The sequence below is a fragment of the Sceloporus occidentalis genome, unplaced genomic scaffold (assembly GCF_023333645.1).
Source record: "Sceloporus occidentalis isolate IW3139 unplaced genomic scaffold, rSceOcc1.0.p SCAF_62, whole genome shotgun sequence".
In the NCBI taxonomy this organism is placed as follows: Eukaryota; Metazoa; Chordata; class Lepidosauria; order Squamata; family Phrynosomatidae; genus Sceloporus; species Sceloporus occidentalis.
Window position 1 is genome coordinate 1837039 of NW_028317042.1, and position 26703 is coordinate 1863741.

General features: G+C 41.5%; 2 protein-coding genes across 2 annotated transcripts; both read left to right on the top strand.

The window, feature by feature from the left end:
* Window positions 1-1410: 1410 nt before the first annotated feature.
* LOC149287282 (FERRY endosomal RAB5 effector complex subunit 3-like) lies at window positions 1411-26703 on the top strand. Its single transcript, XM_089493007.1, has 14 exons — window positions 1411-1442; window positions 5233-5378; window positions 10474-10619; window positions 10837-11018; window positions 11788-11887; window positions 12664-12785; window positions 13423-13529; window positions 13675-13872; window positions 14390-14518; window positions 18424-18498; window positions 18932-19134; window positions 24402-24459; window positions 24792-24859; window positions 26611-26703. Exons 1-14 carry the CDS (start codon window positions 1411-1413, stop codon window positions 26701-26703), a joined length of 1659 nt encoding a protein of 552 aa, XP_089349133.1.
* Window positions 5995-7365, top strand: LOC149287283 (nucleotide exchange factor SIL1-like). The gene has a single exon (XM_089493129.1). The coding sequence runs from the start codon at window positions 5995-5997 to the stop codon at window positions 7363-7365; it is 1371 nt and encodes a 456-aa protein (XP_089349255.1).

The window sequence follows — 26703 nt, forward strand, 5'->3', positions numbered from 1 at the left end:
CTAATGCGGTGGTCCTTGGGCCAGGTGTAGCCCCTAGAGCTTTCAAGTGCAGCCAAAACAATGTGACTGACATTGTAGCCGTTTTTAGGAAAACAAGATCTTAAAATAAAAAGATAGGAACCGTTTTTAACTTTCTAATTCTTGAACTAGAATTAGGTTTTAGTTCTGTATCTTTAACCAGAGCTTACATGGCAGGTGAGCTTATGTACTTAACTTAAAATACAGTACTAATGCCTCGTGTTTATACAAATTATGTGTTTAGTTTTGAATGCTGGTAATTTGTTTTTTTTCAAAGGAGACAAAGTATATAAACCTTAGGTACTTTATAGCCACCAGGTGGCAACACAGGCAGGAGTCATTGACCTGAGCTAGTAACTTGTAAATGCTTATGTTAGAAACTGTTAGACCGCAAAATATCCCCTAAATGATACATATAAGGTGGTAAATAATGAACAGAGATGTATCTTTTCTCCCATTTTCATTATAGTGACTCATTCAGATGACCCATATGTCAAAGAAAAGATAGTTTAAAAAAATGACTCGGGTAAAATACGCACAGACGTTGATGCTCACCGTCTATAACCACAGAGCTGGAAATAATTGTCTTCGCATATTATACTCCGGTCTGTTTTTGTTATATTACTTGAAAAAAAAATTATCACATTGTGTTAAGTGAGTACTATACAAAAAAAAAAAAAAAATATATATATATATATATATATATATATTATATATGAATATGGTCTCTGAATACTTGATGACGGTACTATACCCCACATGTATTTTATTCAATACATATTATTCCCTGGATAATAATTATATAATTGATCTCTTAAAGCCCTAGTGTTGTACAGTAAGAAATTCCACAGTTAAATTATTAGTGCCTCTTGTTTCTTCTAGAAGCTTAATAGCAGATAGGTAACATTAAATCTAAATGTTATGAATGTACTACTTCTTTTCCACACTCCACAGGTCTGGATGAGATCTCAGACAATCCAGAAGATCAGGTTAATGGTCGAAGTCGCAGGCAAGCAGCAAGCAAAGCCATTACAGAACAGAGGAAGCTTCTAGCGGACGACAGTGAGGAAGAAGAGGCAGAAGAGGAGTTTAAGCCAGAGGTAGCAGCTTGTAAGTTTAACTTTTTTTATGTGAAACATAACTAACCTAAAATTGCATCCTGACAGCGATCAAATAATAATGTTAGGTTTAATACACTTTTTTTTCTTTTCTTTTAGATGAAAGCTCTGAAAGCAGCTTCAGCTTGAGTGAGGAGGACGAAGAATTTGATCTGAAGAAGACAAGCAAATTAAAACCAAGTAAAGGAAACAAGCAGAAGGGTGCCAAAAAGACTGACAAGAAAGAGAAAATCGTTTCCAAACCCAAGGCTCCTGGTAAGAGCTGTCACTGAACATGCGTATTAACCCTGTCACCAGCTGTAATTTGTTTTTATGGGTTTTTAATTTATTTTATTTTTTCTTACCTTGCAGGGCGTTCAGCTGTACCTTCTGTGCCTGTAAAGTCAAAACCACTGCCAGCACCGAGGGCGCTTGTCTCTTCCCCTGCTCCTGTAAAACCAACACTTCACCAGAGCCCTCCAGTAGGCATGAAAAAGCAGAAATGGACACCCCCAGGTAAAAGGCAGGAGAGTCAGTCACTTTCCCTAAGAAATTCAATGATATCTGACCCCCCCCCCCGAATCTTTTACAAGCAGGTACCACTGGCGTTCAACGCTCCAGTAGGTTTACAATCACATCCCACCGGTTTGAATGTACCATCAAAACCTTTTTTTTATTATTATTATTTTGTTACACCTAATCTACTTGTTTCTTTAGGATGTACTAAAACAATCTAACAAGATCTTATTCATTGCAGTGAGGAAAACAATGGGTCGGGACATTCAGCAGTACTAGGAATTATGTTTTTTTTGTTTTCCTTTAAATCAGCATAGCTGGTGGGACAGCACCTTTAATACTAAATGTATTATTATTAATTTTTTTTATACGACTTTACGTTTTAATCGAATATAGCAAAATTCACCCAGTGTGAATCATGGACTATATTTAATGTTCAGTGATGGGTAAGTATTGGTGTTTTTTATATATAAGAAGAAAAACTGGTTTATTTTGTCTATTCAAGGTCGTCTGTCTTTTTTCGCAGCTACAGTTAACAACGTAAAGAGCTCACTCGGAGGGGCTGCTGTAAGGTCACCCACCCAAGGTCTCCGGCTCGGCCTATCGAGATTTGCAAGAGTCAAACCATTACATGCGACATTTGTCAACGATTAAGTTTGGACTTTTGACGATCACACCCATATAACAAAAAGGTGTGGGGGGGGGACAGACGATTCTTGGGATTGGAGCAGCTCGGTCAGCAAGCCATTTTCAAACAAGAAATAGCCATTTGAAATCACTAAAGATAATTGAAGCAACTTCCCACTTTGTAATTAACTGTACCTCTTTTTTTAATTGTATTTTATACGTTGTATTGATTTTATCAGACTTATTTCCTTCACTTCTTGCTGTTTTAGTAACTATGAATAAATGTTTTGTTTTTTTTAAAAAAATTTGGGCTGACTGGGGAAGATGTTTGTTCGCTTCTCTTACTTTTTTACATGTACCGCTTATAGAGACACGAATGAAATGACCAAGTCTCATAGTTCTAAGGATACAATCATTTTTGGGTGAATTTTAATATAATCAATCCTTCCTGAAGTAAGGGTATCGTCTTGGATGGCCGACCCTCTGCCGCATTACCAGGGTCAGGCGGCTTCCTGGGTTGCTGCTGTCCAAGGAGCCTGTTTGAAGGGCTTCAGATCTCCCTTGTAGATGGCAAGACCTCCATAGTTTCTCTTACTTGTGCCCGGTGTGGAGCATACGTGGTGCCAAACCCTTGCATCCTTCTGCAGGTGCTATCCTGGGTCAGGCCCTGAGCAGCACTCCACATAAATACACTAGTGTATTGAATTTACGGGAGAATCATTTATTCCTCCCCACCCACTCTGAATACTTCAGGTTTGTTACTATCAGACAATTTACTGTCTATAGGTAAATATGTTCCCTGTAACAGATCATACTTCCCAACCTATTCAGAACAACAAGATTTTGTACTTTACGGTTATAGTCGAAGTTGCTGGAACTTTTTAAATAATTCTTCTCCATGGCAACATTTACTAACCGCCCTGCTATTTCTGTAACACTCAGTTAAAGTAACAATTTTTTATTTGTTTACTATTCATAGTCAAATTGCTATGTTACATGCTACTTGTTATGTCCTGTCCGCCCATTGTACAGCGCTACTGAATTTGATGGTGCTATCTAAAACAATAAATAATAATAATAATAAATCTTGGAGTTAATTAGCAGCCCAGCAGTGAGGAGGTTAACTCTTCTGCTTCTCTTGTTCATTGAAAGACGGCACACGGACTGTACGCTCTATGGCCACCAGATGGAGCCCCTGAGTTGAATGCGTTTTTATGTGCGACGTAGTTTGGTCTCTGCTGGAACTCGTAGCGCCCGCAGGATTGTGGGAGCTGGATTCCGAAGGTGCACGTCAGTATAGTGAGACAACACACGGGGCTGTGGGGCGGAGTGAGGTAAGGGTACCGAAACAGGCCATGGAGCCTGGCGTTAGACTACCAGCCTTACGTGCGGGGCTTGGGCAGAAACTCCCATCACCAAGCGCCCACCTGGAATTGCAGACAAAGCAACTCCTGCCATGACAGCTGCTGTAATACAGCTCCCACGTTGCTGAGGCATTGCCATATGAGCCTGACTGGAGTTGTAGTCCATACGAGAGGGATAGGCATATGATGCACTAAATTATATGGATGTGTGTGATTAGCAGTGGTTGGCTGAGTGTTACAGTTAATGGGAGTTGTGGTATCAGGCATGAACAGTGATACCAGACCCAGCTGTCATGCCTTCTGTAAACTAGGGGCGGATTCACTAAAGAGAGAGTTTGCAGGAGGGTTGTGTTTCAGCTACTACACGTTATGAAGGCCCATCGTGGATAGATTTCTGCTGCATGGAGAACTTGGCCGGCCCTGTATAATGTATAATTATTCATTATACAGTCATGTGATGGAGCTGAAGCTACAACTCTCATGACAACTAACCATTTAGTGAATAAGCCCCCCAAGTTAAAGTTACAATAGTTGTAGATGTTCTCTTTGTTGCTTAAGATGATGTAAGTAGACATAGTTTCCATAACGACATGTTGATTTTATTTACAGCGCTAATCACGCTCCTTGCATGGACCAGATGAGATAAAGCACCTACCAGCTGGGTATGTATTTTGTGAATATTGAAAGTGTATATAGTGTGGCTTTGTCACCAAATGTAAACGTGGCCCTGACCAGTAGAGGAACGGTCTTTATATTAGCAATACCTTTTCTGGTGAGAACAGCCGACTTGCAGCCACCCGCTCGTAGGCTGCTTATGTCACTGCTAAAAAAAAAAAGACTTTGGCCAACATAAATCTGAAAAACCACTATATAGTGCTTTAAAAGCTGTCAGCGCAACGTAAAGGATTTATTGATGCATTGGGTGACAAATCCACTTATAAAAAGCAAATATTTTGTTTCAACAAGCATGGCTTTTAAAAGCTTGTCAATGGTTTGAGAAGCCCGTAGCCATAAGTATTCAATATGACGATTCCCCCCCGCCCGCATATGTATTTGCCCCCTTTCCCCATCTCCCAGCTGTTCTCCATGCAGAAGGTATGTTCAGCACATCTCCATGCACGCGATATGCTTACCTGTAGTCCGCTCTATTGCTGATTTCCTTGATTTTAATGGGAGCATGTTTCTGCCACTGATTGGCCGCTTCAAGCAGCCAATCGGTGGAAAGAATAGTCAGACAATAGATGAAGAGGGCAGCTGCAAATTCCTATTTGAAGAATGCTTATTAAAGTACTCAGAGTGCATTTTCTTTACCAAACTGTCCCTTTAATTGCATCCAAGCTAAACCAATAATGTCCTTTTAATTGAACTCTCTAACATAAACCAATAAATCTTACCAAGTAGGACCGATAAATCTTACAAATCCTAGGAAAGGCAAGTTTTTTAATTGTATTTTTCATAACTTTTGAACTTTTCATATACTTTAATATATATATATATGTATATACACAAATATTTTCTTAGACCTAGTGTTTGCTCTGTGATGTTCAATTTAATGGAAGGTTCCTTTTCACCTACAGAATGAAGCCAGGAAAAGGAAAGCCGTTCTACAGAGAGAGAGACTTTGTGTACAAGTTTGAGGCTGGGTCTCGGAGCTTTGTCTTGACCGTTCCTCTCCAGTTCCCCGTACAAGAAAACCTCGATCATTTACATGGACGGCTAATGCTGCTGCACGACTTGCCCTGCTTTATAGAACAAGGTAAAGCCGGACTCTGAATGTGGTCTTTGCTTTCATCGTGTGGTGTAGTTCTGCGCGTTCCTAGATAATTCTCTTTTCTAATGACTTCTTAAATCAGCTTTTCATAGAGGGAATATCTGGTTCTAATTGTTCTAAAACAATTCCTGTCTGATTCAGGGTGCTTCAGCTTATAGAAACATATGGTGGATGGTGTGTTCTTTGTTTTTAACACTTTAGTATCTGACCGTTACCTCTTCTGCTCGGCTTCCCTCTGTTTTTTTTCCTTATACCACGGGATTTCCTTATACCATAGTATTTAAATATAAAAATACATTTTCTGTCTAAAAATCAAATAATATTCACATAATATTACGCGAAATAATTACTTTCTTGTTCCCTTTTGCGGTCAAATTATTACAGAGTGGCTTTATTCTGACTGGCTATATTAAATGAAACACATTTTGGGTTTTTTTCCCGCCTTACACCCACTGTAATTTTTTTCTAACTCCACAGTGTGATTTTTCAGTGGAGCAAAACAATAGTTTTGGAAGTTCTTGGTGTGAGAATTGGAAATTGGAATTCTACGGACGTGCTTTCAAGATACAATTTTATTGGTCCTTCAAGATACTTTATTACTATGGATCCGCACGCTGCCTACAGCTGCTTTGGCTTCAATGGACAGTTGGTTATTTTTATTTTATTATCATTGTGTCTCCACATATGCTTGAACGACACAAACGTGAGAAACTCTTTAATGACAGTAGAAGACGCAGAAGATGAAAGCGAAACAGAGGGTGTTGTAGAAAATGAAGATGAACATGACCTCCAAGACATGGAAGTATTTTATCCAACTCGTGAATGGCAAGTGGTTAAACCAGGTCAGGCTGTCCCCCCAGGTCTACATATGCGCCTCAATTTGCAAACCGGAAGGAATGAGGCCAAGCTTCCAGATGGAAACCATGACACGGACAACCAGAGGCCGGCACCCCAGTCATCTTCCTTTTCGGAAGCGTACACCAAAAAAGAGCTAAAGGAAGCTTTGGCTAAATTCAAAGAGGACCACAATCTAAAGAGTGAACAGAATGACGTTGAAGAAGTCAAGCGACGTTTTCGGCCAATAGAAGACTTGAAGAAGGAGTTCCGTGAACTCAATTTAAATATTGAGACCGATTTCGACATAATGACTAAAATAATCAACCGATTTAATAACTCGGTGTCTACTACTGCTGAGAAGGTCAATGCCCTCTATGACCTTGAATACTATGTTCACCAAGTGGACAATGCCCAAAACCTTCACAGACTTGGGGGTCTTCAGCTTATCATCAGTAGCCTAAACAGTACAGAGCCTTCCTTGATAGAACACTCGGCTTTTGTTATTGGCTCTGCACTTGCCAGTAACCCCAAGGTTCAGATTAAAGCTTTTGAAGGGGGTGTCCTTCAGAAGCTCCTAGCAGTTTTGGCAACAGAACAACCCGTCTCTGTGAAAAAGAAGGCGCTGTATGCCTTATCCTCTCTGTTGCGTCAGTTTCCGTACGCTCAGCAACAGTTTCTCAAGCTGGGTGGACTTCAAGTTCTAAAAAATGTCTTCAGGGAAAAAAACACAGAGCCGTTGTTTGTCCGGGTGATAACGTTGTTATACGATATGATCATGGAGAAGATATTACTTCAGAAAGAAAGCAATATCGAACTTGCAAAAGAAAAAAAACATCAGTATGACCAAATTAACGTAACGGAAGCCATAACCGAGCAAGGCTGGTGCAAAATAATATCAAATCTTCTCAGTTTGCCAGAAAACGACGCGCGAGAAAAAGTTCTGAGGATGCTGTCGGTGCTGACCGCGTCTTGCAAGGATGAGTTCCTAGAAGACCGGAGTCTTCACAATCTTCTGGATTTGTTGCGAAATGAGTTTGAAGAGTTTGTCGAAGAGGAAGAGAAGTCTGAAGAAACGGACGGATATTTTCGTGAACTTGTTGGCTTGGTCAATGAAATCTCAGACAAATTGAAATAAAGTTTGAAAAGGAAAATTAAAAAGGGGATATATATATTTTTTCTGCCTTATATTTAGAGAATGCCTTAAGGGTTGTTCCGCTGGTTAATTTTTCCAAAGTACATCTGTAGCGATAGATAATTATAATAAAGTACTTTATGTTGGTAAAAGACTCGTCGTGAAATATTGTTTGGTGTTATGGTGGTCCAGGATACCTACCCCCCCCCCCCCCCCCCATACGTCACAATGCAAAGTACCTTGCGGCTGTTTAATCCTCCCATGGAAATGCCAACACCTGCAGAAGTATGGTAGAAACACTTAATATCCACTCGTTGACATGACGATGCCAACTTATTAAAACACTGCATGACATAACGGCCTGTTATATCGGTAAATGGTTTCTCCCGTACCTGTGTGTGTACCTTATGTGCAGCCTTTATAAAGGTGAAAAGGAAGGAGAAGGTGAGTTATAGGAAATTGATGACTTAATGCTGATTCTGCCACAGGCTGCTCCCCTTCTCAGCTTCAACAATATGAACTCAGCAAAAGATATCCAAAACAACTGAATAAAAAAAATACAAATCGGTGTTAGTCCACAGTACACTCGCTACATACTCCGTGATAATTCATCGCATTGAGTTATGGGCTTATAGACTTATCCTCCCTTTACTACCCTTTGTGGAATAGTCCTATAGTCCGCTTAACTAATGTTACCCATTGTGGTTTCCAAAGTCGATTCCCAGATGGTGTGGTACTGGGCTGGGAGGTTCGCAGGCGATGCGGTTGCTCGCAGCTAATGAACAAGTCATACAGAAGCTTGTTATCGTGACCGCGGGTCCACGTGACCTTTGAGGACGCAGACAGCTGCCAAAGCACCTGACTCCGGGCAGCGACCCAACATATTTCAGAATCTGCTGCATATCCAAGCGCAAGCATTTCAAATTTTCGTATTGGCGTGTTTACTTTATCAGCGGATGTGACATCTGCTTTAATTTTTACATTACAGTAAGGAAACCTGGTCATACATAGAACAGAACTAATACTATATATTCTGTTTTACTGTATGGGTAGAACAACTTCTGTAGGGTCCGTTATCTAAACGTAGGACGTTACCAGGCGCCTTCACAGGATGGAAGCACCAGATTTGTTGGCAAACCTTTCAGCCTATCTTGCCTACCCGTGTTTTCAGCCTGTTCTGACATCATAAATCTTATTCGGTCCTTGGTCCTGCTTTTCGTTAGGGATAGCCATAGGCTTGTGCCTTTAGTTCATATTTCAGTTTACGCCAAAAATCTGTATCCCTCTGGATTTACAAGAAAGCTGGACAGGTTCAATACAGAGACACTCAAGACACCATATGCACTTTAATACAGACAAAGAGCTCCCATTAATTATTTACGGTGTCCCCTTCCAAATGCATGTTGGGATTGTGCCGAACACACGTCCAGGCACATGATATTTTTACCACCAGCCAGCGCTCACTTGGCAAATGTCGCACAAGGGGATGTGAAAAGTGCTCCCATTGATTTCATTGTCTGCCATCGTCTACCATCAACCAGTGAAGTACAGGTGTACTTCATTGGTTGATGGCAGAGGAGGACACTGCAGGCGGCCAATATGCTCAATTGCACGGCCTTTTAACTCCTGACGGGCAACTTTGCCGACAGAGACCACTGGTCTCCCCGCTCCAAGAGTTAAAAGTCTGTGTGAACGACCAATAAAGTCGCTTGCATGGACCTTTAACTGTTGGAGCAGGGAGACCAGGGGTCTCTGCCGGCCAAGTTGGGGTAGCAGGATTTTAAAAATCTGTACGAGCTATTCTATTGGTCGCCAGCAGGGGGCTCGTCTGCCATCAACCAATGAAGTTCAGGTGGTATACTTCATTGGTTTATGGCAGAGGAGGCCCCTGCAGGCAACCAATAGAGTTGCTCGTACGGGCATTTAAAATCCTGGCGCCAAAGCTGCTGCGTAGTCCGTACCGCGTTAACCCCGTAATAACCCCATCTACAAAAAACGAAGAAAAAAAAAAAATGAACACGAATATTCGCCCGAACCGGACACAGGAATTGGCGAGTATTCGCGGAATATGATTTTTCCCCCACGAAGACGAAGAGTTGGCCGGCGTCCAAGTCTAATTATTACGTATTTGTGACAAAATTTATAAATATAGTAAAATCCCATGGAAACTTAAAATAATGGTAAAGAGAACTAATTTACTGCAGATAAGTTTCTATTTTTTTCTTGGTTGTTTCCAACCAAGCAACTTGAGGACCGGTTCATAGTACGACAAGGATGGGTTTCCTCGAGTAACATTCTCTATGTAATGGCGTTTACACAGCATCTTGTATCCGAGATAGGCTGGGTCTGGGTCCATTGGTGACTCAGTGGCCCAATTTCTGTCATTCTCCTTTGGTATTTGTGGGTAGAGCCGAGAGGGACGAGCCAGGAGAAGCCAATAGGAATGGGGAACTGTTGGGTGTACCATGCTTTACGTATGACATGATCTATGAAGTATTCAGATTGACACACAAACTGTTACATAAGAAGGCTTGGGATTTAAATGGACTCTGCCACTTTAAGGCTAGCGGCTAATTAAATGACGAAGCCACGAGGAGCTATGCTCTTACGCTTTCTGGCCAAGATCAGTCGCGCAGGCGACAATAAATGTACATGGGGGGTGCCGCTAGATATGCCATCATATCTAACGAGGAACCTTTACCTACATAATATCGGCGGTACAGCTCTATGTCGCCCTCTAATGGTCATTGTGTGTATAGCACACAGGATATGACATCATACTTTGGGCAAGGATGCAAGCGAATAATATCTGTCATATTAAAACGGGTCACTGCATCCTAGTTGGCATCTTTGCACCCCTCTCAGCCTTCCATCCTAGGCAAAGTATGCCAAGGCTTAAGTACGCCTCTGAACGTCATAAAACACAAGTGGATTACATCGTTTTCACGGACGGTTTCAAATCAACTGATTTTTTTTTTATTATCTGATCAGTCAAAACTATGTACTGATTGGTCAACAGTTAATTTGTTTGCTTTATTACTTGTGTTATGTTTCTCCTCTGAACCTTCACATTTGTTAAAGTAAATCAGCTACGTGTTTGTTTTCTTTCAGATCTCAAAAAATCACTGCATCAGTTTGCGGACGAAGAAACCATCAAAGATTACGACAGGGATGCCGAAGAAGCTCTGGAGGCCGTCAGATCGTCTGAAGTCGATGTTAACCAGCTGGCGAACACCTGGATGAGAGCATACACAGAGGTAAGGATGAGACTACATTTCCTCTAAAAGAAGCATTTATCATTAATATAGTGTGTGTTCATCTTCTTTTTTTGGGGGCTTCTTGAGTAAAGAGGAGAAGCGTGTTGTTTCCATAATGACAGGAGGACCAGACCGACCGCTATTGACATTATGTTCGACTGATCACAAGTAAGCTATTTGTATCAATAATTGTCTCTCTCTCTCTCTCTCTCTGCAGACTACTCTAGAACATGCCCGGCCAGAAGAACCTAACAGGGATGAAGACTTTGCCGATATTTACCATGACCTCATCCATTCCCCAGCTTCCGAAACACTTTTAAACCTGGAACACAATTATTTCGTCAGCATCTCCGAGCTGTTAAGTGAACGAGATGTGGAGATGAAGAAATTGCGAGAGAGGTACCGTGTCTTCGGGTCGAAGTTTTTATTCTCCCTGGTCTTACGTTTTCTCTCCTCGCTGTATCGTTTTTGCATCTCAATCACACAAATTTCGGTGTAATATTACTCTATATGTAAAAACCTTTCATACCAAGATCGAATTTATAAGTTGATACATTTCCATGGTAACTGCACTTTAAAGGAGCCTTTAATATGTGTTGTTTAATAGGAAAGCAACTTTTTGCCTGTTCTGATATAATAGATGAAAATGCTCCCTGTATTCATCTTAGAAGTGATTTCGGCTCCGAACTGCTTTAATTTTGGGATGATTGAGAGATGTTTACGTTGTATATTAGTGAATTCTCCAAGGTGCATCCTTACGTAGATTTGAGCCATGGTAGTTGCTTGAGATTGTTGAAAATGAGTTTAATTTGGAAGGACTTAGCGATCTCAATATATTCTGCCTTGAAGGAGATAAGAGAGGGAGGAGATGTGAAACAAACATTTAAATAGTTAAAGGGATTTCTGAAAGGAGGGGAGTTTGTTTCAAAAGAGGAGGAATGTTAGAAAAAATGTAAAAATAGAGGATCAGAGGTTTTGATGTAATGTAACAAAGTGGGGACCAGCCCCCATCAGAGGTGCTGAAGGGTCAGATAGGGAAATTAAACATACATGGGATAGGCATATGAATGCCCTCAAACTTAAACAAGACGAAGGGCGGACTAGTTGGACCGAATGCTTCTTCTCTGCCATCAAATTCTGTTTCTAATTGTTAACGTTGTGTCTCCAGGCAGGGAGCAGAGATGGACAAAGTCATGCAGGAATTAGGCAAGTCTCTAAGTGATGACGATGTGAATGCGGTGGCAGCCCAGCATTTCGACTCTCAGCAGGTGATATTTCGCCCGTGGCTGGTCCGCTTAAAAACGCTGGGGGTAGATGTACAGATAAGGTGTGGATCTGTCTGCGTAAAGGAAATCGTGCTACCAGCTCATTCTGCATGTGCCAGCCTTTTGTGTTGAACCCATGATGACATGTATTGGAAATTGAGGTGTTTAGTGATCTCCTTGCATCCCACAAAAAAAAAAAAAATAAGAAAAAATCATTGGACGTAAATGAAGTCAATATTTACAGCCAGCGCTTGGTCCGGTCACAGCCAGCGCTTGGTCCGGTCACAGCCAGCGCTGAAACCCATGGGCAACAACATAACAGGACATAGCATTACAGATTTAAGCCCAGTCAGCTGGGTGCTCTCCAAAACTTGAGGAAGATTCGGGGGCAACCTTGGCTATCACAGATTTCAGATTTGACCACTCGGTGGGTGAGGTAGGAATGGGGCTATGGCTGTCTGAAGGCAATGATGAGTATACCACGAGTGTAGTCATCTTCCTTTTCCTAAGATCAGCACGATCGTTCCTTCCCTTTCATTTGTTTTACCCCTTCGGTGGGATATTGATCAGTGTAAGAAGAAAGGAAAAGGAGGGGCAGAAGTAATTAGTTATTCAGGTTTTGCCTCCACGGGCCACTGAACTCAGTATCTGCCCCTGATGGGCAAAAGCTTCGTTTAAGTGCTACTGTTGTATTAAAACATGCATCGCTACTTTAGCAATATCCAAATAAAGGTTTACAACATAAAGTACCGTAGTAACCGCCCTCGTTTTGTTTGTAGATTCTAGAAAATAAATGGGTCACAGAACTGAAACAGCTGTCTACCATCCAAAAACAGGAGTACCAGGATTGGGTCATAAAGTTGCACCAAGACCTAAAGAATCCAAGCAACAGCTTTATAAGGTTTGTACAAACATGAGAAGGTGGGGTTTTTTTTGGGGGGGGGGGGGATCATTTTACACACCAGATGCTTATTAGGTCTCAGTGGCACTGGTTTTTGATCTTCATCAACATTGTGTTTCCATTAATTAAGGAAGCTGGCAGGTCAACCTCAAAATAAGTACTATTGATATTTCTGAAGTGTCGTATTGTGGATAAACAGAATATTGAGGTGAGGACTTGGAACCGCTAACCCCCAACGAGAATGGAGAACGTTAGAAACCCTAGCGGTGTTCATTGTTACATCCTGATGGTCGTTGCACTGGTATTTTGGGACAACCTTGTGATTAAATTACATTTGATGCACATTTTGGTCTGGAGTCAGCTAAAAAGAGGGCAAACCACAGTATTAAAGATCCTTGTCCCCGTCCTGGACTTCTCTGATGGGTCTTGTCATGTGTTGTTCTACAATGCTTGGGTTGGCATCCAAATGTGTCTAATCCTGATTAGGTCCAAATTACTTCAGCCAAGTTGAATGGAGTTATTTTACCCAAGGTTACTGCAAGACAATCATGATAAATCAAATTCCATTCTCAACCCACCATCTTTGTCACCATTCTAGATTTTCCTTCCAACCTTATGTGTTTTGTTCATTTTGTAGTGAAGAAATCAAAGTTCAGCCAAGTCATCTTCAGGATACTGTAGATTCCAGTCGACCAACATACGAGGAACATCGTCGGCTTGAAGAAAGTTTTACAATCCACCTGGGTATGAATAATCTTTGCTATGAATTGGAGGGGTCGGTAGAAAAATAGACATTATTATGATGATAAGCTTTGGTTTTAACTCTTGATAAGACCAAATATTTGGCTGGATCAGCCCGTGTCACATCTTCATGCGTTTCGTTGTCCAGGGGCACAGTTAAAGACAATGCATAACCTGCGGCTGTTAAGAGCAGACATGCTGGATTTCTGCAAGCACAGGCGCAATCACCGCAGCGGCGTCAAGTTACACCGATTACAGACGGCGCTGTCCTTGTATTCCACATCGCTGTGCGGCCTCGTCCTGCTGGTCGACAATCGCATCAATTCTTACAGCGGTATCAAGAGAGGTAGGTTGTGGGGAGAGAGAGACATCATACACCTGTGCGGTTCTAAACCTGGAGACAACGCGAGGCAGAGCGTCAAGATGAGAGAGGGAGACGTGACACTTGTCACCAAAGAGAGTGCTAGAACTGGCACTGATGCCAAGAGAGAATAGGAAGCAGAAAGTGGGAGAAGTTGTAGGGGCCCCACAAACCATTCTGTCCCTGGGCCTTGCAAATCGTAAGGGAAGCTCCGAGGATATTTAAGCATCTGTGCCACCCATGCCAGTAACCGAGAACCTATCATTAGCAATGGTTTAAACATGGCTTCTTATTATCTCAAGGCCACTGATGGGCTTTGCCATTATAACAGTTTGGATCTCAGACTGTCGTTGTATACTGCAAGCCTTTGTTGATGATTGATTGATGATGATTGTTGAGCATCCTTTGCCATCGTCAGCTTCTTAAGGGGCCAGGCAATTATGGCTGTCACAGTATCTTTAAATGTAAAGTTCACGTTGAAACCGCTTTTCCCTGCCTTCAGATTTTGCTACGGTCTGCCAGGAATGCACCGATTTCCATTTCCCGCAGTTGCAGGAGCAGTTGGATGTAGTCCAGCAAGTGGTTCTTTATGCCAGAGCCCAGAGGAGCCATAAGGCAAAGCACCGTAATGGTAAGTAGTGGTAACGAGTATCAAAACCTTCTTAAGAAAAACACTACCGGTAAGCAAGCGTTCGAGAAATATTGGGCACCGTTCCTATTAACTTTCTTGTCTCAGGATCCTGATGATTGTCCCTATTACATTATCTCTCCCCTGTTGTTAAGTCGCTGATTACTGTTGATTGGTTCTGGCAGCCATAGTAAGGATCAGAGATGGAGAAGGAGGAGAGCTTCAAGACAGGAACTTGATTAGATGACGGAAGTTATGCCACCTTCTACCACACGTATTTCCCAGGCACATTTTTAAACAAAATACTTCCAAGGCAATGGCACAAAACGGTATAAGCTGTAGGTAGTTATAGGTAGCTTTAACTAGTGGACTATAACTAAGTTCCACTTTAAGACGTGTTGTAAACAGCCTAACCCTTTGACGTTAATATATATCGGCACATTACAAAATGAAGACACGTCTATATTTATCTGTGTCTGTATTTGGTATGTCATCTGCTCGGTGCTGCGCTATAAATTGAAATGCAAGCAGGACGCTGCTAAAAACAGGGAGCGGCTTTTACTAAGTAGTGAAAAAATGGTAGGCGCGAAGATTTTAGTCATTTGGCCATGGCTCAGAGCATCTAACTAAAAGGAACTAACTGTACTTGGATAATCCCTGTTGCTTAATATGGGTTCTAAAACTCATCTAAATGCATTTGGGGTTTATCTTTCAATATAAAGGAACCCTATATTTAAAGCACTTCTACTTAGTAGGTGCAATGTATTAAGCCAGTTGCACACCTCACAGAATTTGATACAAAAAAATGGAGCCTGCCCAAGGTTGGCTATACTTAGATCTTCCCCAAGTGAGTTCAGCCCAAGAAAGACCATTTTGGGAGGTGAGGGATGTCATTCATTTAAGTGTGTGATATGCAGGAGAAACCCACCATGGTTTGCCCTTCATAATGCATAGTGGGACACCCCACTGCAACTAAACTACATCTCACTGTTATAACTAAATAGAAAAATATAATCTGACAGCCCACCTAGTGTGTCCGTTTCTCCTCATGTAAGCCTTTGGTCTTGTCTTAGAATCAGGAACAGTATGCTCACCCCATGTATGTTTAACATCTGTCCCTCTTAATTCTGGAATTCCCATGGATCCAACAATGATTTAAGGTATAAAAAGGTACAGAACGAGCTGTTGGCTTGGTTCAGGAGTTTGCAAAAGGAAATCTTGATGTGGGCATACTTGCTTACTGGCCTTAGTGAGCTATCTACTGCCAAAACTTGCCACAACTTATATGCTCCCTACGCAACCAGGGACCAGCCTAGTTGACGTGGGGAGAAGATAAATAAATAACAAGGAAATGAATGAAAAGGAAACTGCAGAAAACTGCTTAATAGGACATTAGGGACAGAAAATTTACCTTTGGCACTCTGTGGTACTATAATGCCCATTGTGCATGTGTAGGTGTTATAGCATAGCCCTCATCAGCATACAGTTAGTCAGACATACAGTGCAGCTCATAGTGAGCATAAGCACATAGTGAGCCTGAAATATGTGGCACAGCGTAAATACCATTACTATATTTTGAGCCAGACACTGATGGTTGTACTGTATAACTCCTATCATTATATATTAAGCCAGGCAATGACAGTGGTGCAGCATAACTTCCATCATTGTATACTGAGCCCGACAGTGGTAAACCACCACTCCCGTCATTACATAGTGTGCTAGACACAGATGGTGGTATGGCCTAACTCCCATCATTACATAGTGATCCACGCATTAACCGTGGTACAGAATAACTCATATCATTATACAGTGGTGCAGACAGTGGGACAGCATGACTCTCATAACTATATACTGTGAAATGCACTGATTTTGGCCCTGCCAAGAAGCCAGAATATTGCAGATGGCTTTGCAATGGAAAGGAAGCATTTGTGCAGCTCTTTCTCCGCTAACCCATCTACAATATTCTTGTTATAGGAAGTACTTCCACAAAAGGGCAACCCCACACGCTGCCCTCCCCTCCCAATGCGCCCCCTGCCCGGTTGTGGTGCTTATCTCTTATGCAGAAGGGCCCATCGTCTGCTCACTGGCAAGACCCAAATAGGCTTAAGCTTATCTGGAGCTTTGGGACTTGCATTTTTATCTGCTTAGAAATATAGAATCTAACAACATATAAGAACCGCTTATCTAGTGTGCCGGTTTCTCCAGCTGTAAAGACTCCAACCTTCATCAGTTCTTGGTCTCATCTTCAGTAGCCATATGCCCACTTCCTCACTGTATTAACCTCTACCACTTCCGCAGAGACGCCGTTTAGTTTATCTACCAGAGCAAAAGTGGACTTGCTATACGGCAAGCTGATAACGTTTCAGCCTAGCTAGTCCTATGCTCACTGGAATTTTTGTTAATTTGTCTTCCTTCAACCGCCTGTTTTCCGTTCCTTCCTTCCTTCTCCCCGTTTGATGGACTGGTAGGACTCTCCCTGCAAATAGCAGAAATATTTGCACTTTTTTTTATTTCATTCCAACTTTAGCTCATGTCCTGCGGCAACCTCCTCATGCCTGGAGGATAAGCGAGGCTCGCAGTGAACGCCGTTGTAACCTTACCCGCCACTTCCAAAAATACAATTATTCCAAAGCGTACCCCATAAGTGCTTCAGGCACCCATTAAGGGTTATGAAGAATACGTTCTCCGTGCCAAAAATCCTCCCAGCTCGTAACATTAGTAGCCTCATCCCTTTATAGACCAGCGGAGAGGAGCTTTCTGTAACATCCGTTGATAAGTTTTTATTTATTTTAGAATGCGCCCCCTGTAGAGTTTTCTAGGCTGCAGTGAGATGCAAGCTTAACAATCCTTCGTCCGTTTCGGCATGATGTAAAGTGCTGCTGTAAGAGGAATCCTGTGGGAATGATGTCATTCTTTGTTGTATTGTGTTTCGAACGTAATAAGCCACATCTGTGTGTTCCACTCAGGAATTGTGTCATGGGCCGGTGACAGGCATATATACGCGGGGCTCTGATTCATTCTGCCATCCTTCTATAACAGACTCAGGGCAGGAAGCCAATACGGACTTATTTAAAGGGATAGGATTCATTAAAGGGGCATTCTAATGCCCCTATAAGAATATATACATAAGCAATCTGTGGGTAACCCTATCCCCCTGTGAGTACTTTAATACGTATTGTTCCAAAATAAAAAAAGAAAAGACACCGAGGTTGCAGCCCTGCTGTAGCAGCTGCCCTTCTCCTCCATGGTCGGAGGTTCGTTGCCACCGAACGGCTTTTTTTAAGCCAATGCTGGAGCTGACTGGCGGTGAGTGTGTTTGGCCAAACTTTGAGACTCTGAGGTGCCTAGCATTTTTTTTTTTTTTGTGTACATATCATTCCTTAGTGAATATAGCCCACTGTCATTAGAATGAAAGCATCAAACTGGCAGCTGACAGCTCCCTATGCCGACACACGTATGTAAGGCGAACCAAACTCCGAGCCTTGCAACCGAACACGGCTGTTTATTCCTACCGACTTAAATGGCGCAGATCGCAGGCTTGCAGTACCTGTCCAGGGAGCCAAATGCAATTTGATGTGTGTGTCCTTCGCAGTCAGTGCTACATGATGGATGGTTACATGTAGTGCCGTGAAAAAGGTCCAGTGTCATCACCTCCTCTGCTCCTCCAGCTACTAATGTTTCTGAAGGGGGCCGTTAAATATCCTATTACCTGCTTTAACGTTTAAATCAGGGGCCATAAATAATGCATGATGGTGGGGTATCATCACACAGTGTTATTGTGATTTGCACAGTATGGCGCCTGTGCGTTTTATGTGGATGTCTATTGTTCGGTTCTTTGTTCTTCCAACGATGGTGCCCGAAAGCAAAATCAATGCTCCCGTTTGTGATGTTTGAAAATTGTTTTACAGAATCTGCAAATGGGAACGAAGGACGGGGCGATAAAGTGAAAAACACCGAGCGCAACCAAGCTAATTTACTTCCAGGTAAACGGGGGTTAATAGTGTTATATTAGTAAAAAGTAAAAAAAAATTACTGCGGAACGCAGACTGGGGGGTCAGTCCCGGATATCAGCCAAGCAGGTCTGCCTGATACCTTCCTTTGGGGTACACATTGACAAATCCCCCCCGCCCATAGCCATAGCCGCAAATGGGAAGCCCCAGCTCTAAATATATATATATATATATATATATATATATATATATATACAATTATTATTATTATTATTTTTTTTATCATTTATTTATTTATTTGAAACTCCAAGCCTAGATATAAATCTGGAGTTGTGACATAGAGTGATCCTCTGTAATGATGGATATTTTAGATTCAAATCCCCGTGCATATCGATTTTGTTACCTCTATACTTGGCTGAACTTTAGTACAGATCCTACCGTCTCCAGTTCTGCGTTCGTTCTTCAGGCGAGTTCTACGTATCCCGACATTCTAACCTGTCCGAAATCCACGTGGTTTTCCACCTGTGCGTGGATGACAATATACGGAGCGGCAACATATCTGCGCGTGATCCGGCAATAATGGGCTTGAGAAATATTCTGAAGGTCTGCTGTACCCACGATATCACCACCATTAATATACCCCTGCTTCTGGTTCATGAAATGTCCGAGGTAAGAACATGCATCCCTAAAAAATGCCTAACATAAGTTTTTTTCCATCTCCCCAAGCTCTAGGTAAATGATAAAAATGGCATTTTGGGTTTGCGGTGATCTCCATGAGTGTGACATTTTTATTGTTTTTATTAAGAGCACAGGGTGTAAATAGGCAAGTGGTACCGTCGGTGACACTGAGGTCTTCTCCACATCAGGACCATTAATGGGCCAACTGCAGACACCAGGAAAGAACAAGAAATCACACGTGGAGAATCTTGTGTTTCAGATTAAAACAGTAAGAGTTCACGGACGTAGATACAAGGATAGAGAAAACTCCTTGACCCAGAGATGGATTTTCTCTGTTCGGCTAATGACAGGGGGGATTTTTTATTTTTTTTTGAGAATTTCTGCAGCTGGATGTCCCCAATCTGGAACATTCAAATTATGCAGAAGAACGTTGGAGCGCCAAAGTTCCAGGTATTAGATTTCCCAAACCAAGTGTTGAACCACGTGACGCTCTAACATTTTCTTTTTGAGGTTTCTTTCGCCCACACTGTTATTTTCATGTGTTATCCGATGGCACAGCTGCGTAGATGTTTATGTGGTTTGAAGCTTATCGAGACTTTTCTTCAGCATCCAAAGCGAATAATGCTCTTCTGAACGGGACATGTGCTGTTTCCCGTCTTTAAAGTAGCATGAAGTATGAAATATTCCTTTTTCCCCTCTGTTAGCGATCACACAAGGTACGATCAGGAAAGTCCCACTGTTTCCTGATCACTGTGTGGTTAGTTGGCGATGAGATCAGACTGAGAAGGTGGCGAAACAACTCTAACTCTTCCAAACAAAAAAAATACCGTATTTGCTCGATTATAAGAGACGACCCTGATTATAAGACGACCCCCCAAAATCTGAATATTAACTTAGGAAAAAAGAAAAAGCCTGAATATAAGACGACCCTAAAGGAAAAAAGTTTTACCAGTAAATGTTAATTCATGTAAACTATTTTTTTTAATAAAAGCTATGATTGAGAAAAATATTTTTTTTGTTTTTATTTCTTGTATTTTCCAGCCTGTCCCCCAGTTACGCACATCTGCCCCCAGGCTTGCCACACCAATATGGCACTGTGGCCCATGATATGCCTTTTAACCCTCTATATGCCACTGTGCCCCATGGTATGCCTTTTGACCCCCTATATGCCACTCTGCCTCCAGAAATGCCTTATACCCCTATATCCCATTCTGGCATTTAGGGAGTTAAAATGCATATTATGGGGCAGAGTGGCATATAGGGAGGTATAAGGCATTTCAGGAGGCAGAGTGGCATTAAGGGAGTTAAAAGGCATTGTATAGAGCACTCTGCCTCCAGAAATGCCTTATACCCCTATATGCCACTCTGGCATTTAGGGGGTTAAAAGGCATATTATGGGGCAGAGTGGCATATAGGGAGGTATAAGGCATTTCAGGAGGCAGAGTGGCATTAAGGGAGTTAAAAGGCATTGTAAAGAGCACTCTGCCTCCAGAAATGCCTTATACCCCTATATGCCACTCTGGCATTTAGGGGGTTAAAAGGCATATTATGGGGCAGAGTGGCATATAGGGAGGTATAAGGCATTTCAGGAGGCAGAGTGCTCTATTAAATGCCCCCTTAACGCCACTCCAGAAATGCCCTATGCCCCCATTTAACTAACACACACACACACACTCTCTCCCCCCCCTCCCCTCCCCTCTCCTCTCTCCTCTCTCCCCTCTCTCCCCTCTCAGCCCTCTCTTACCGGTGCTTCCAGCCGGGGCAGCGGGTTGACGTCGCCTTCTGCTGCAGCCGGAAGGAGGTGGAGTTGGCAGCGGGGGTTTGTATGCGTCCGTCGCGTATACTTTCCCCGGCTGTCAGAGATCAGAGATCTCTGACAGTCGGGGAAGGTCTACGCGACGGACGCAGACAACCCCCGCTGCTAGCCACACCTCCTTCCGGCTGCAGCGGACGGTAAGTGTGTATGATGGGGGGGGGGGGGTGAGACAGGAGGATCCAGGTCCCCTGCAGCGGTGCGGGGGATCTGGATCTTAGTCTCCTAATCAGACTCTATTTGAGGTCTGATTAGAAGACGACCCCAATTAGAAGACGAGGGGTATTTTTCAGAGCATTTGCTCTGAAAAAAACCTCGTCTTATAATCGAGCAAATACGGTAATACAAAATAAAAGTAAAACATAAAAGAGTAAAAATAATCTCACCATGAGGAGAGAACCCTGGGGTCCGCAAACACCCCCAGAGAGTCTGTGGCCAAATTGCACTGTTCTCCAAAGGACTAATATATCGTAAAAAAAAGTTGATCACCAAATGGTTAACAGTAGGAATGTGACAAACTTAATTCAGAAGAATAATCATGCAGATCGCAAGAGCAGGAGGTTATCACGTCATGGTATATACATAAGGTGGGTTTCAAAGGACATACATTACTTCCTACAATTTAAATGCCATTGCATAGGTTTATTTTATTACAAAACTGCAAAATGTATGACAGATCTGCTTTAGACTGTTCCTATTGCAAGGGAAGAGTATAGACCTTTAACATGAAGTTTCCGTCATGCTAAATAGTTCACAGGACATACATACATATAAATATATATATATATATATATATATATATATAAATAGATATAGCATATATTATTATTATTATTTATTGTTTTATATAGTGCCATCAAATTCCGTAGCACTGTACAATGGGGTTATAAATATATATATATATATATATATATATATATTATATATAAATATATAGATATATATATATAAATAGTATAGTAAATATAAATATATAGTATATATATATATATATGAATATATAGTGTATATATATATAAATAAATTAATATATAGTATATATATATACACAATCTCTAAATCAGCGCACACACATCAAATAGATTATAAACTCTCATGACTGTAGTTAAAACTACTTAAAAACACCTTTCTAAGATGACAAAATTGGAGTTTTAGTCACATTATATGGCCATATTATGCTAAGCCCACCACTACGCCAAAGTACTCCAATGTAGGTGGGTCCTAACCTAAATACTGCTGCTTATATGGAGCTAAATCTTTGCAAGTACATTGTGCTCCACCACAGGTGCTCCATTTGTGAGGTCCTTGGAAACCTATAAATTGCAGGAGTGTCTGTGTTTAGGAAGGCCTTTTGGCTCCTGGTAAGCAATGTACTTGCAAAGATTTAGCTCCATATAAGCAGCAGTATTTAGGTTAGGACCCACCTACATTGGAGTACTTTGGCGTAGTGGTGGGCTTAGCATAATATGGCCATATAATGTGACTAAAACTCCAATTTTGTCATCTTAGAAAGGTGTTTTTAAGTAGTTTTAACTACAGTCATGAGAGTTTATAATCTATTTGATGTGTGTGCGCTGATTTAGAGATTGTGTATGATTTTGGTCTTCAGCAGCACCCCCTTATAATTAATGCTAGTTCAGGTGAGTGCTTCCTTTTTGTATTTGTTTATATATATATATATATATATATATATATACATACATAGTACATATAAATAGTATAGTAAATATAAATATAGTATATATATATATATATGAATATAGTATATATATATATAGTATATATGTATATATATAGTATATTTATGAATATATGTGTATATATATATATATATGTGTGTGTGTGTGTGTATATATATATATATATATATATATATATATATATATATATATAATAGTTAGTGACTGTTATATGTCCCCTTGGGTTCTATATCTGATGTCTGCTCACATTGTATGTTAAAGATTTCTTTTAATATGGCTATAACCTGTTGATTGGCATTCCATATACCGGTATTTTGTGAATGAAGCGCTAGGGGAGAGATTTAACCCCTGAGACCAGTGAAGCCATCTCATATTACCAAATATCCTTTCAATTCTGAGCTTGTTCTCCCTTAACCTTATTGACCTCTCTCTTCCATATGTATGACATTAATGTCACTTGGGTGCGGAAAAAAGACAGTTCTTTTTAGGACACTGGCTTTTATCGTTGTACAAAACACAGGGCTGAAACCACTGTCCGTCGCCTACACTACTGTTGACAGCATCGGTTCCGTGTAGGCAGATGAATCATTATGATGCCCAAAGGAATTCATCTCTCTTCCCTTCTCAGCGAGAGAGTGAAAAGGATTGCTTTTAAATTTATGGTCCAAGTGAACAAATTTATCCACATCAGGATGGACCTCTCCTAAATTGTTTAATCCCGCAAAAGCAACTCGAAAGGCATGCGCCATCAATGATAGAAAACATATGTCGAAAAACTATTTGTTTATCTTAAAAAATATGAATTTACGGTATTATGTACCACGTACCAAAAAATAGTCTGAGCAGAACTTCACTGGGAAGAGTTGTCCCCACTCTGGAGCATCTCAAGTTTTGGTTCTCATGGACCGTTACAGAGGGAAAACGTATCGGTCTGATCCTGCCACAAAGGGCAGTCCAGAACGGAAATGTGGGGCCAATGTCCTCTACACGAGGGAACCAACAACCCCAGGAGAACGTTTCAGCCTTTAAGGTCCTCATTAGCGGGTATCTCTCAAGGCATATCATTTATAGATGTAACCAGTTAAACATTTAAACAAGCCCTTGTGAAATGTATATTGAAGTCCGATATACATTGGGCTCCATCTTGCGTTGAAATCAGTTTTGGGAACCTCAATGTCCCATGAAACTATTTCGTTGGAGGCTTCCCGTCTAGTAGTGTCGGCATATAGAAAATGTCGGTGGGATACAAAACTGTTTCATAAATATGAATTAGGACCCTGCTCTAGAACCCCATATAAGGTATTATTTAGAAGGGCTATGTCTCAGGAGCCAAGGAACACGTAGACCACATTGAAATATTTTTGGTCGCTTTCTCTGGTTCCAGCCCCACAGATGACTGCAAAAAACACAATATACAAAGAAACCCACCCATAGCAGCATATTTTCCCGCAATCAAGCCTAGTGGGCCATGTCAATAACAATGTAATCTGTGAAATGCCTTTGTTTCTAACTTAAAAAAAAAAAAAGGAGAATGTTCCTATTTCCCAGTATACACCCTCGGAGAATGCCACACGTACCTCACAGCCGTGGCTCTCCAAATACTTTGTGTGTTATTTTTGATGATAACAGGAGACGCTGAACTAGCGTTTGTTCACATGCACGTACTCTCTACACACACACACACCCTCAGGACCTAATAATAATGATCCAAAAAGATTTTCTCACAGCCTTTCTTTTCTGTTTAGGAAATGACCATTCCATGGTGCTCAAAGAGAGCCGAGCTGGTGTTTAAGTGTGTCAAAGGTGAGCTGACACTTTAACTCACTATAAGCTTTGAAATCACATTATTATTATTATTATTCCAATATTCATGGTGCTATAAGTGTTTTACATTTAAAAAAATGATGTATTAAAAAAAAAACCAACATAATGGGTTATATGAGTAAAGTGCGGTTTTGGGTTCTAGGTACATTGCAGCCACCATGGAAGTATTTCTTCATTCCAGAGCATTTTGCACGTGGAGCTCCACTTCCCAAATATGTTTCTGTCTGTTTGGCATACATGTAACTAACGTGTTATCTGTAGAACGTATAACTAAAACAGCTCAGATTATAAATCGTCTTGCTCTCTTGTAGGTTTCATGATGGAGATGGTGTCCTGGGATGGAGGAGTATCTAGAACGGTTCAGTTTCTTGTACCTCAGGTAGACTTAAGAAGTGCATAATTTGAAGAACCTAAATGTCACTGTTCCAAATTTGTGTTTCTCCAATGGGAGATGGGAGATGAGCGAGGAGGAGACACTCCCATTGGCTGCCTACCCGTTGGCTGTTTAAAGCAGCCAATCAGTGGCAGGAATGAACTCAACCTAAATCAATGGAAGCGCTTTCTGCACATGCGCACAGGGGGGGGGTCTGAACAGACATTGGCATTTGCAAGGGGGGAACAGGACAGGAATTTAAAGGGACCGTAGAGCAATTGTATGCATTACAGTGTATGTACTGGCTGGAGTGTCCCTTTAATTGAGACTTAATTGAAACGTGCACTGGATCGGTCCTGTAAACGGCACATCCTGAAATAACTTGTGTCCTACGTTCTGTAAACGTATTTTACCCCCCCAGTAACACTCTGGCATTCTGTCTGGAGCTGCTAGCAGTTCCCAAAGCGCTCATTAGCAGGCGACACGGTGACGAATATGAAAAGGAAACGTCTACCTCTGAATATGCCTTTCTTTCTTTGTCTGGTGAGCCCATCTTTGTTAACAGGAAATGTAATTCTGAGAACGTCAGCGGAATGACACGTATTCTTGGATTCCACCGTCTGTATGAATCCGCAACCTTATCCGAGGTCTTCATTACGTGACGTGTCTGCTGCTCTCACATGACCAGCTGACCTTCGGCCATCCGTAGTAACCGTTTAACTGCCAGAGAGTGCAATGTTTAGCCCTTTATAACAGATTGCAGTAAGGCCGCCATCAGATGCTCTTGGAACCAAACTTTAACAATTAAGATTTGTGAATGTGAACCAGTAGGAGGTTAAGGGTCTTGCTTCAGATAGTGAAAGAATGTGGGAAGGTTATTTTAAACACAAAAAAACCCACTCTTTCTCTAGTTTTCCCGTCTGCCTAAGGCAGGGTTGTCAGATGTCCATCCACAAGGGTTGCTGACACAACGGGCTTTAGACAAGGACGTGCTGAATCTAGACCTGCTGGCAATTACTGGCTACATGCTGCTTAATGTCAAACTTTGTATCATTTTAAAACTCTGGACATGTCTGGGGATTTTGATCTACTCATTTTGTTGGGTGCACAAAATTTCTTGCACCTCATTTTTAAGTTTGTAGGCATTGCCATTTCATATTATTACTACATGTGGCACCAACGCAGTAGGATCAGCCTACTTAGGATCTCCCTCGATTTGCTCCATAGTATGTCCAGAATATTGGATCTTAGAGGAACGGTTGATTTTGGCTTCATCCACTCTTTTAGCTAGTTGTCCCTTCCTTCCCCCTAACCCTGTCTACCTCAACCCCTGTGTGCTGAGTACCTTTCATTCCCAAAGGGAGAGGGTGATAGCTTATAGAGGAGCCAATGTCCTTTTCCTAAAGCCTGTAATGACCTATGCTTTCAATGTACTTTGGCCTTAAAAAGCCCTGTTCCAGCATTGAAAGCCCTACTTGTTTAGAGTCAGCGACGCTTTGTAGAGCTCCTCGCTCTGAAGGCCAGTATTTCAATGACAGGTTTCAGTAGGGTTTAGTCCAGCTGCCAGGGGTGGACTGAACCCTCATAGTGGAGCCATAGAGCGTTAGGACTCTCATGTAGGACTTTTACCAGCGCTTATTTAATATCATAAAGCCCAGGGTTCCTTGCAACTTATTGGAGGAAATACAATCTAACGATTATTAACTGGCATAAATATGGCTAACCTTTGCTTTTTTTTTTATCCTTTCTTTAAACAGAACATCTCAGAAGAAATGTTTTACCAGCTTAGTAACATGCTCCCTCAGATTTTCCGAGTTTCTTCCACCCTCACTCTGACGTCGAAGCGCTGA